Source organism: Xenopus laevis, chromosome 6S (assembly GCF_017654675.1).
Source record: "Xenopus laevis strain J_2021 chromosome 6S, Xenopus_laevis_v10.1, whole genome shotgun sequence".
Lineage (NCBI taxonomy): Eukaryota > Metazoa > Chordata > Amphibia > Anura > Pipidae > Xenopus > Xenopus laevis.
The window spans coordinates 118,527,753-118,540,877 of NC_054382.1; the positions used below are offsets into that span (position 1 = coordinate 118,527,753).

The following is a 13,125-nucleotide window of genomic DNA, read 5'->3' on the forward strand; positions in this document are numbered from 1 at the left end:
TTTTATTTTTTGCCTTGCCTTGTCCTTTAAATTCCTTTATTCTCCTACTGAAATCTTTCCTTTTCTGTCTTTTCCCCTTTTCTTTCCTTTTTTTTTTTTTTTTTGGTTGCGTTCATACAAACCCCACTAATTGCCTAACAGTGCGTTGGCATCCAAAATGCAAAGCAGGCAAATGGGCGTCTCAGGGAAGAACATGACCAAAAGTACCAGCATTGGAGGGGATATGTACACCCTGGAGAAGAATGACGGAAGCCAATCCGACACGGCTGTGGGCTCTGTGGGTGCGGGTGGAAAGAAGAGACGGTCGAGCATAGGAGCCAAAATGGTGGCCATCGTGGGCTTGTCGCGAAAAAGCCGAAGTACCTCACAGCTCAGCCAAACAGGTAGGACAACAATATTATTTATGGCTTTAATATTGTCCTTGCATTCAATCATAGAAAATTACTTTACATTTTTAATTTCACTTTAAATGAGAAGCAAAGCTTAACTAATGAACAGGGGCGCTCCACCAATGAGGCGAGTTGAGACACTCGCCTCAGGCGGCAGCGCCCCCCTGGTTGCCAGGGTCGGCAAAAATGCCGCTCCTGGTAACTAAGAGCCGAATTTCCGGTTTTCAAACCGGAAATTCGGCTCTTCTAGTGCAGAGAGCGCTATTGCGCTCTCTGCACTAAGCGTCGCGGACCGCCCCTGCCCTCTCCGGCGCTATAAAGGTTAGTGCCGTGGGGAGGGGTGGGGGCGGCGAAAGAAGGCCGCCTCAGGCGGCATTATAGCCAGAATCGCCCCTGCTAATGAAGTAGCTAGAAATGTTGTTTTGTGCTTCTGTACCAGCCCAAGGCAACCACAGCCCTTTAGCAGTAAAGATCAGTGTCTCCAAAGATGCCCCAGTAGCTCCCCATCTTCTTTTCTGCTGATTCACTGCACATGCTCTGTGCTGCTGTCACTTACTGAGCTTAGGGACCCACTCACAATATACAGTACACATAGAATAGAAATGTCACAATATAAGGCTGATTAGTAATTAATACAGATAATTACTACATGGCAGCATAGAAACCAGTGCAATTAGCATCAGAATTTAATAATCAGCTCTGTAGCATCATCTTATATTACAGGGGAAGCTCATTTTCTGCTGGATAATTAGTGACGAGCCCTAAGCTTAGCTTCTCAACAGCTGCTCAGAGCCCACTGAGCATGTGAGTGTCACAGACACTTTCCAAGATGGTGACCCCCTGTGACAAGTTTGAAGTCCTGGATCATTGCTGCTATTGACAAGCTGAAACTTTAGCCTCGTACAATAAGTTCATTATATAAAATTTTAAAACCACATTCATTTTTCGAGTTTAGTTCTCCTTTAATATGTTTGTGGACTATCTGCCATATCAGGGTGATTTATTAAAAATGTTAATTTGTCCAGGTCTAGTAACCTATAAGAGAGCTGACCAGTGAGAGCTACCTGCTGATTGGTTGCTATGAGTTTACATTGACCCAACAGTATCAAAAGTTTTGTTGATAACAATGACTCTGGGGCATAGGTGTAGGAATGCAATATATGCCTCAGATAGAAGGTGCCTTTATTTAATGACAGCTCAATGTGCCTGGTTTAAGAAACATTTGTGTCTTTGCTCCTGTAGCTCTAATACATTTTATATAAATGAGATATTAAGTAGCCATGGGAGCTACCATTCCAATTCTTGTAGGGCGTTTAGGACCCATAGAACTGCAGGCAACAAATAAACTATTTATAATACACTGGGGTGCTCATTGATTGTTCATAAACCAGATCAACAGGCATTTATGGCTTTCTACTCACCCATTGAAAGTAATTTATTTTAAGTGTGTTACTTGTGCTTTAAGGCACAAGGCTTGCAATCCATGTACAGCAGAACATAGGGGCAAAAAAAAAAGTGGAATTTTGAGCAGAAGTCACTCAATACAGGGTTTTTCCAATAATTTCAGCTAGTGATGTGCAAGTCGATCCAAAATGGGTTTGGGTGGGCTGGTTCAGGTTGAAATTTGGATGATCATTGCAGGTTATGGGTGTGTGTCAGACTGGGGAAGTACAGCTCTCCTCTGCTCCTGAACATTCCTTCTCATAGAACCAGAGGCACAGACAAATGTAGCGTACAGAGCGGGAAGATGCAGGTACAGGTTGGGCACTGGTCCTACAATGGCAACATTTTGCTGGTTAGGGTCTGGTGAAGGTTATGGTTTGACAGTTTAGGGTCAAGTGAGGGTTAAGGTTTGACAGGTTAGGATTGTGTGGGTTTTGAGGGTTAGGGTGGGGTGCAAGTTTTTCCGTGACCCTCATATCACTAATTCCATCATATTTGCTGCCACAAGGTGATGCCCTGTAAACCAAACTTTGCACAGTTTGACAGGTTAGGGTCAATGAGGGTTAAGGTTTTGCAGTTTAGGTTCGATGAGGGTTAAGGTTTGGCAGGTTAGGGTCAGGGGAGGGTTAAGGTTTGACAAGTTAGGGCCGTTGTGAGTTTTGAGGGTCAGGTGCAAGTTTTTTCTCTGACCCTCATATCACTTATTCCAGCATATTTGCTGCCACAAGTTGACGCCCTACAAACCAAACTTTGCACAGTTTGACAGGTTAGGGTCGATAGTGGTTAAGGTTTGGCAGTTTAAGTTCGATGAGGGTTAAGGTTTGGCAGGTTAGGGTCAGGTGAGGGTTAAGGTTTGACAAGTTAGGGCCGGTGTGGGTTTTGAGGGTCAGGTGCAAGTTTTTTCTCATATTACTAATTCCAGCATATTTGCTGCCACAAGGTGACGCCCTACAAACCAAACTTTGCACTGAGAAAATGCCAATCCTCTTCCTTCTGCCCCTAAATCACTGTTCTCATCCTCCTACTTTATTCTCGCTGGTACTTTAGAATAACCAGACTCCCTGCCTGCTCCTCAATTGAGAATCTAACCCTCAGCTTTAGAGTTCAGCTTTGCCGTTTTTTGTAGCATTGGCAGTCTCCATGTTGCCCTGTGCTCAGCAAGTGGTTGGAGGGGATATTTTATCATTGAGTTGTGATGGGATTATTGTATGAGGTCAGTGGTGCAAGTAACTCTTTATGTAGCAGCAGGAGCAATTGCCTAAGTCTGATCATGTGCAGAGAGATGCGCTGAAGCCAACAGCAAAGTCTCCAGTGTGTGTGAATGAGGCTTTCATTGTGCCTCGGGCCAACAAAACTCTCATGTGTAAAGTGTTCTGTTCAAATTAACAGCCCCATTTACTATACAAGCAGCTTCCATCTCAGTGAATTAATTTAGTTCATATAATATCTCCTCATCTAGTGCTGGACACATCCTCAGGGCCTGCCTTGTCCCCCGAACAGACGCTCATACACAGGAACACGCCACTTACAGGGACAGCTTCTAGCAAAACATAGCGGCAATTAATCGTCTTTAGATTTAAACTTAATCAACTTGTATTTTTCATCTTGGATTATAGTCTCCGATGTGGGATGAGCCCCTCCAGCTCTCTCTAAATGTATCTCCATAGGAGAGAGGGGGGCACATCAGCCCCTGCATGTTAATTATCACTTGTACCTCAGTGCTGGCCACTTATTAGCAACTCCTTGTACTGCACTGAGTAAGTGTGACTTCAACTCATCTTACCAACAGTTAAATGCACTTGGAAAGCTGTCACTGTGTATAATGAGAAAGATTCGTTATTTGTTCCATGTACAGAGAGAGCGGTAAGCAAGAGGGCTGTTATCACTTGCCTTAGACACAGTAAAGTATAAATATATAGTGAATAAAGTAGCCCCTCTTGTAAAATATAAGGATATTATAAGTTACCGAGGAGTTTCATGACCATATAAAAACACAAGGTCATGGAAATCCGAGGTAACTTCTAATATCCTCATATTTTACAACTGGGGGTACTTTATTTATTATAATACACAAAGTTCAGTGAGTCATGTGACAGAAATGACATCAGAACTCACCGTTTATTACTGATGACATCAGAACTCACCGTTTATAACTGACGACATCAGAACTCAACGTTTAAAAGGATATCATTTACAAGATATTCATAGTTTTTGTGTATTATATGTATATACAGGTATGGGACCTGTTATCCAGAATGCTCAGAACCTGGGGCTTTCCCTAATTTGGATCTTCATACCTTAAGTCTACTAGAAAATCATATCAACATTAAATTAACCCAATAGGCTGTTTTTTGCTTTCAATAAGGATTAATTATATTTTAACTTGGATCATGTACAAGGTACTGTTTTATTATTACAGAGAAAAAGGAAATCGTTTTTATAATTTGGATTATTTGAATAAAATTGACTATGGGAGACTGCCTTTCTGGGTTCATGGATTCCATACCTGTATTATAAATAAATATATGTATGTATGTGTATATATATATATATATATATATATATATATATATATATATATATATATATATATATATATATATACAGATATATATATGCAGACCTTGCTCTGTATATTGTAACACTGCTAGGTATAAGCCAGAAGCCGGCATCTGACTTTCCTGGGGCTGTAGAGAGCGGTGACATTCAGAGTGCCACGTTAGCATTACTGTATCCGTGTTGCAGCCCTCATGGTGCCTCTTCATCTGCTCTGGCAGCTAAATCAGCAAACAGCTTGCAAAAGACTGAGAATTCTTCCTTGTTCTTTAGAAATACAGGAACATTTTAACAGTATAGGTGCCGCAGTGTTTCTCATGTGTAGTTCTGCCAGCCTGTTTGATCTATTGCATGCTCTTTTATCCAGCTAGAACATTAAAGGGCATGTATAGGCAAAAAATAAACTGCACGTGAATAGGAATTGTCAGATGGTCCCTAACTGCGGAGCAGGGAAACAATCATACTTATGAACAGCAGGGGGAGCCCCCACCTTACTTCCCAGCCATGCAGAACTCAAGCAGCTTTATTTGTTTCCCTGTAGAGCAGTTGGCGACTGTGTAGAGATTTGTATTTGATTTTATTTTTGCTTTTACATCCCCTTTACTGTTTTCAACTCCAGCTGCAGGGACAAAGATCATGGAGCCAGATTTAAACAAATAAACTGGGATTTTATTTGGAGGATTATTTTGCTGCAGCCACTGGTTCTGCAGAGTTGGAGAAAGTTTGTATTAAACAATACAAAAACTATAAAATCCACATTAGATTACATGACAAAATCTCTGAATCATTAGATTACATGACAAAATCTCCGAATTATGGAAAGGCTATCTCCCATAGACTCTATTATAGTCAAATAATCCAAATTTTTAAAAATGATTTCCTTTTTCTGTGTAATAATAAAACAGTAGCTTGTACTTGATCCAAACTAAGATATAATTAATCTTTATTGGAGGCAAAACCAGCCTATTGGATTTATTTAATGTTTACATGATTTTCTAGTAGACTTAAGGTATGAAGATCCAAATTATGGAAAGATCCATATCCGGAAAACCTCAGGTTCTGAGTATTCTGAATAACACGTCCCTTACCTGTACCTTTATTGGGAAGCAAAACAAATCTTTTGGGTTTTTTATCATGTTTACGTGATTTTCTTGTAGACATAAGGTGCAAAGATCCAAATTATGGAAAGATCCATTATTTGAAAAATCCCAGGTCCCAAACATTCTGGACGACAGGTCCCGTACCTGTAACACAGGCATAAAATATGGATTAAGTTAAAAGCAGAATCCTGTATTTTGGCATTCGGCCAAATCCTGCACCCAAACAACTCTAATTTGCATATGCAAATTAGGACAGATTTAAAAGAACTGTGCGCTACTCAAGTAAAAAAAAGTCACGTGATTTTAAGGATTAAGTTCAGGCAGTTGGATTTCGTTGAATGTTGCTGAAAAAGACTAAATCCAGGATTTGGTGCATCCCTAACTAAAAGTGAGTTCTTGTGACAGTTGCGGGCAAGTTTGTGCAATATAATGATCTTATATTTGTTCTTTTAGGGTGGCAGATGTACATTTTCACATTCATTTTTATGACATAAATAAGCAACTTTATTTTTAGTTTTTTTTTAGCTGTATCTATTTCAGTAGCAGAGAGACGGGGGCGATAGAGAGCATGGCTCCGAATTTAGCAAACCAACGTAACTTGATCAGTCGTTTACAGTCATTTGTCATTGTTTCTAAAATACCCGAATGGAGGGAAAAATGACTCAGCCCCTGAATCGCGCTTCTTTCGGAGATTAGATATTGTTTTGGTTTGCGAATTCTGCCCACTCAGCTGGCTTTGGGAAGTGTTACAGCGGATACATGACTACTGTACATGCTCCACTTTATTTGAGAGGGATTTGTTTATGTACAAGTACCGGCAGCTTTTACCAATTGCCTTGTAATTCTAGGGACAGCAAAAATAGAAACCGCAAATACATGACAGGGCAAGGAGGAGATATAGACCCTCAAAACAAAGTCATGTAAAATTGCTCAGAGCTCTTTACTAACCACTTTTGCATTTTACTTTTTTTTTTAGTTTTTAAGATATTAGCAGTTTGAAGCAACAGTGATGTTGGGGCTGACCTCGCACGCTTCTTCGCAGGCGGGTGCGGGTTGAGTTCTTCTCCTGCTCTCCACGCCCACCACCGTCAAATGCCGGCTTCTTACTTCCGGGTTCGTCTTTTATAGGCGCTGCGCCTGCTCAGTAGCGTCACTAGAGGGGGCGGGCCCTGGTGCGTGACGCGCAGCCGGGCCCCGCCCCCCTCTATACAGCCGCATTTTCAGTGGCGCACGGGCTGCCGGGGGTGCGGGCACTGGCTCGCACCCCCTGCTCCCCTGGTAGTTCCGCCACTGCGCCTGCTCGCCCCGCCCCTTTTGTGACATCATCTGCAGGGCGGTGGGTCTGTAAATGCAACCCGGAAACGAGGATGCGGGCGGGCTAAGTGAGGGGGGTTAGGTTTGGGTGCGGGTCAGGGAAATCCCGACCCGCACATCACTTTAGTAAACAGCACTGCCTGTTGGTATAACCGTTATACAGAAACAAATGGTTGGCATGCTGTAAAAGGAAAGTGCTTTCAATTCCATTGTTCTGTACTGAAAAATAAACAACGCAGGTCTATTCATTGGACTTTTTTGTTGTTGAATACAGTTGAACATTGATCTTATAAAGGGACTGTAAATCCTCAAAACAATTTGAAGCAACATCACTACTTGATTGTGATATTAACCAGTAAAAGAACCAAACAGGTGGCTTTCAGTTTCTCACTGAAAAATAGACACGGATCTATTTATTGGACTATTTTGTTGTTGAACATGGACGAGCATTGATCTTTTAAAGGAAATGAACAGCAGCTGTTTTATTATATTAGCAGGTTTACAATTACAGGTATGGGACCTATTATCCAGAATGCTCTTGACATGGGGTTTTCCAGATAATGAATCTTTCCGTAATTTGGATCTTTATACCTTAATTCTACTTGTAATCATATAAACCTAAATTAAATGCAATAGGCAGGTTTTGCTTCCAATAAGGATTAAGTGTATCTTAGTTTGGATCAAGTACAAGCTACTGTTTTATTATTACAGAGAAAAAGGAAATACTTGGTTAAAATTTCAATTATTTTATTATAATGGAGTCTATGGGAGACAGCCAGCCTTTCTGTAATTTGGAGCTTTCTGGATAACAGGTTTTCGGATAACTGATCCCATACCTGTAGTGATAAAGATATTGAATCCTTTATCCAGAAACCTGTTATCCAGAAAGCTCAGGATTATGGGAAGGCCATCTCCCATAGACTCCATTTTATCCAAATAATCCACAATATTAAAAATGATTTCCTTTTTCTCTGTAATAATAAAACAGTAGCTTGTACTTGATCCAAACTAAGATATAATTAATCCTTATTGGAAGCAGAACCAGGTTTATTTAATGTTTAAATGATTTTCTAGTAGATCCAAATTACAGGTTCCATACCTGTAACTTGAAAATTAAAAACCTAAAATTTCAAAAGTGCTTAGAAAAGCTTTAATTTGTTTTGAGGGACACATTCAGATGTGTTCAACATAGGTCCAAGAAATAGAGTTGCACTCTGTCTGTTTTTCAGTGCAGGGTGGTGAAATGGAAAGCACTTCCTTTGCACTTCATCCCATCTATTTGGACTTCTGCCTTCAGCTTAAACCTCCTTGCTGCGGGCGTGAGCATGCTCAGTTTGCTCCTCTTCCCCCCCCCCCCCAGAGCAATAAATTGGCAGGAAGTGATGTCACACCAAGCTAATATGGCAGCTGCTATCCTAAACAAACAGAGAGCCTCTAGGGCTTTTTACTCAGGTATGGTTAAACATTCTACAGAATAAATATCGCATTCTATCTTGCACTATTGCAGGTAATCTATTGGCAATAAAATGCCTCCGTAGCTTTCCTTCTCCTTTAATAATGTATTTTCATTTAAAGGATACTTTTAAAGAATGTTCTGCATTTTCTGGTTTGTACTGGCTATGCTGCTGAATAGACCGATATAATATTAGTTACAGGTGTTCACTTTTTGGTTTTAAGACCCTTGAAACCTTTGTGAAAGCTGCATTTTAAAAACAAAAATGTCATAAACCTCGATTATGGATGGGATGTTGGGAGTTGTAGCACAACAACAGTGGATATATTGAATATACTAAAAAGACATTCTAATGTTTACTTTATATAATACATCCTTTGTATCTGAGAAAGGTTCCCTTCTGATTCCAAGAGCCCAAAGCATACACCGTCTCTGCCCTATTCAATAAACGGTCCTGGGAACAATGAGTAAAAGCTTTATGCAATTTATTTTTCTTTCTATTCTCAATGGGAATGCTCTACTTCTGTTCTTAGAAGCAGGACATTTCTGCAAGGGAATGTGTTTTATACTTGTGTTGGTGTGTGTTTTGTATTTTGTCCTGTCTTGTTGTGATCAGTCGCAAAACATAAACATGCCCCCGTATAAACTGTGAAGCTCCTGGCCCGGCTTTGTTAAATCTTCATGTTTTATTGCATCTGATTCTATTAGAAGCCTTACACGTTCAATTATTCATAGGCTGTCCTATTTTACTGTTCTAGAAGTTTTGTGGCTGGAGATGCCAAGACCTACTTAAATGAGAAGGATATCATTTACCAAATGTAATTGCGGCACAGAGTGTAGTGAATTAACTGTTTCATAGGTGGACAACTATGAAGCAACAGAAAAGAATCTGAATTGCCATATGGTTAGATCCACATGGTGTAGATAATATGGTTGTCCTGGATAGGGATGGGGAGAAGTGAGGATCACCTGTACAGGCACTATACTTCTCCCTCAAGTTTTCCCCTCCAGTAGTTATAACTCAAGGTGCTAGAATTTAGATGGGTATTACAGAAAGAGCACATACACATTGACTTCCCTGATGGGTATGACAGTATGATGGGAGACCACACTATGATTCAAATAACATTTTCATGCTGTGGGAGCCGGTGTGCAGAATAGGAGGCAGTTACGGACTGAAACAGCTATGGTGTGTCTTAAAATGCAGGGGCCACAGTACTGGGAAATGCTGGGACCATCCTCTCATGTAATGCTGGGGCCACAGTGCTGGGAACATTCTGCAAAATAATGCTGGGGCCACAGTGCTGGGAAATGCTGGGACCATCCTCTCATGTAATGTGGGGGCCACGGTGCTGGGATCATTCTGCAACATAATGCTGGGGTCACAGAGCCAGGAAAAGCTGGAACCGTAATGCTGGGGTCACAATACTGGAAATTAACCCCAAATTGAAGTGCTTCCACCAGTTCACCACACCAGTTTGGTGTCAGGTGCCGTCAGGTGTAAGGCCCAAACCTGCCAAGGGCCTTAGAATGTGTCCAAACAAAACACCAATAGCACTACTGATGCAGTTGAACCAGTGACAGGTGTTTATTAGCCATTTGTCAAGCCTGACAGGCCCTGTATATGCCAAAAATGTTGCCATTTTCTTATGAATTAATAAACACCTGTCACCGGTTCAACTGCATCAGTAGTGCCATTGGTGTTTTGTTTTGTTTGGACAATGCCGGAAATAGGCTGGGGCCACAATGCTGGAAATAGGCTGGGGCAACAATGTCGGAAATAGGTTGGGGCCACAATGCTGGAATAGGCTGGGGCCACAATGCCAGAAATAGGCTGGGGCAACAATGCAGAAAATAGGCTGGGGCCACAATGCCGGAAATAGGCTGGGGCCACAGTGCTGGGAAATGCTGGGACCATTCTGCCACATAATTCTGGAGCCACAGTGACAATGCCAGAAATAGGCTGGGGTCAAAGTGCCGGAAATAAGCTGGGTATGTAGATGCACCGCACCTCTTACCTTTCCTATGGTATGTCTGCCTTGGTGGTCTGCATATGTCTCTCTAGACGGTCGGCACACGTCAGTACAATCTAGAATATTTAAGAGAATTGCACAAACACCATATATGTTGTAGGTGGGGAGTTTACCCTTTTTATTTGTTGTGACCACCTGTGCATCAACGTTTCGGGGGGGATTACCCTCCCTTAGTCAGGATAAAAGCATTTGTGCTACAAACATATTTAAAGCATAGGGATACATAGAGTTCCGCCCAATTGCCTATAATCCACCAGGGTGTTCCAAAGTTAGGCTTGACACACAAAATCCAAGTTTTGGTATAAACGTCCAAAGTCCAGTTACACTTCAAAGACAAAACATAATTACATATTGTCCCTTTTGAACCAATTTGGTAAATGCATATTTCAAACATATATGGTTGCCAATTATTATAAACAGAATTAAATTGTACTGCTCACAACCAGCGGGAGGTTTACCATTATCGCTATTTTTCATTATTCCCACTGGCGATTGGGCGGGACTCTATGTATCCCTATGCTTTAAATATGTTTGTAGCACAAATGTTTGTATCCTGACGAAGGGAGGGTTAATCCCCCGCGAAACGTTGATGCACAGGTGGTCACATTAAAGGAAATAGGCTGGGGCCTTAAATGGCATGTAAAGTCTAAAATAGAATAAGGCTAGAAATGCTGTTTTTGTATTCTAAATATAAACATGAACTTACTGCACCACAAGCCTAATCAAACAAATAATTTATGCTTTCAAAGTTGGCTACAGGGGGTCACCATCTTGTAACTTTGTTAAACATCTTTACAAGACTAAGACTGTGCACATGCTCAGTGTGGTCTGGGCTGCTTAGGGATCGTCATAAACAAAGCTGCTTGAGTTCTGCATGGCTGGGAAGTAAGGCGGGGGCTCCCCCTGCTGTTCATAAGTATGATTGTTTCCCTGCTCAGCAGTTAGGGACCATCTGACAATTCCTATCCACAGCAGTAAATGAAGGGAGAATTTCACCGCATACAGTCAGGTTTCTTATAAAAACGGTACACATTTTTTAATTAAAGTATATTGGAGATAGGTTTCTTTTTCATTAAAGAAAGTAAAAATGGGATTTTATTTTTTGCCTTTACATGTCCTTTAATGTCAGAAATAGGCTGGCTTCACAGTGCCAGATAATGCTAGGGTCCCTGGGCCAGGAAATACTAAGATGACTCAATAGACAGAATAGACAGAAAGACAAATAGGAGAAGGTCTGAGATACAGTAAGTGATCACTAGACACACCATTTACTCCTGCAACTTTTAGCCTTTAGAGTCAAGCAAAATGTCTACATCACATGGAAACATCAGTCTTAGACTCAATGTCAGCGTAAGCTGCGGTGTCATTATGTGTGCATTATTCTTTCCTGTCTTTCCGTGATTAGGATATCTGCTTAAATGTTCTACCTAAAAGACACAATCATGGTTAAAAGATTGTCACACAGGGCAATCTTCTAAATGAATGTAATTCTAGGAAGAAGTAGTGTTGGAGATAAGTGTTTCTGCCATTGCAGAGCCTCCGTGTAAAGTCATCATTGCTGAACACAAGAGCCCGATACAATTTATCTGCTGTAACATTTGGCATTCTGTTACGGTTGGCACATACTCTCTTTTTAATTAGAATATTATAAAATCGCAGGCAGATGTCTCACATACATTTGCAGTGCCTCATGGTTTTTAGTATTGTTATTAACGGAAAAGTCATCAGTAACTTGCAAAAGCTGCCAGGGAGTTGCAGAGACTCGTGTCCTTTCTCTTTTTGCTCCGCTTTAAGGCACAATGAGTGTAGCACTGTAGCCTCTATATGTAACAAATGCTGAATATTTTAAATTGTTCGCTGGCAGGTAATCAATTTATCTGTAGATAAAGGGGTGGAAGGGAGGACATTGCTTAGCAGAAAATGCAATTAATCTGTAATAGCGGACTCTGCTTTTCTATGAAAGGCTGAAATCACAAAATAAAGGAAGCCAGGACAGTCATAATACAGCCTCTTCCTCAAAAATCAGGTTTCTTTCTCCCTACTTTATCCTTAAAGGGATACTGTCATGGGAAAACCATGTTTTCACATCAGTTAATAGTGCTGCTCCAGCAAACTTCTGCACTGAAATCCATTTTTCAAAAGAGCAAATGGATTTTTTTTTTTATCATTTTTAAATCTGACATGGGGCTAGTGATATTGTCAATTTCCCAGGTGCCCCCAGTCATGTGACTTGTGCTCTGATAAACTTCAGTCACTCTTTACTGCTGCACTGCAAGTTGGAGTGATATCACCCCCTCTGTTCCCCTTCCCCACCGCAGCCTATTAGCAGAACAATGGGAACGTAACCAGATAACAGCACTCTGGTAGATCTAAGAACAGCACTCAATAGTAAAAAAATCCAGGTCCCACTGTGACTCCTTCAGTTACATTGAGAAGGAGAAACAACAGCCTGCCAGAAAGCAGTTCCATAGTGCAGCACTGGCTCTTTCTAAAAGCACATGACCAGGCAAAATGTCCTGAAATGGCTCCTACACACCAATATTGCAACTAAAAAAAATACACTTGCTGGTTCAGGAATTAAATTTTATATTGTAGAGTGAAGTATTTGCAGTGTAAACGGTGTAATCCAGAAATAAAAACGACACCATAACATTTGACAGAATCCCTTGAAAGAACAGGCTACATTCCTTCTTTCATATTCATAAAGACCAGTTTAAATATATAGTAACCCTCCAAAAAAGAAGATATTTTCGGGATAGATAAAAATGGGGCCTGTATTATGATTTAATGAGCTGCACCTCAGGGTGAAATTTGTGGAATGAACTTCTCCCACTTTC

The 13,125-nt window shown here is 40.9% G+C and overlaps 1 protein-coding gene across 39 annotated transcripts in view; it reads left to right on the top strand.

Moving 5' to 3' along the window:
* LOC108719750 (regulating synaptic membrane exocytosis protein 2) overlaps positions 1–13,125 on the top strand; it is a 358,076-nt gene that overhangs the window by 318,117 nt on the left and 26,834 nt on the right. For all 39 annotated transcript variants that reach the window (XM_041567991.1, XM_041567957.1, XM_041567969.1 and 36 more), the window contains one exon: positions 142–383. In XM_041567991.1, the coding sequence (XP_041423925.1) occupies positions 142–383 (242 nt within the window). The remainder of the gene's footprint in view (positions 1–141; positions 384–13,125) is intronic.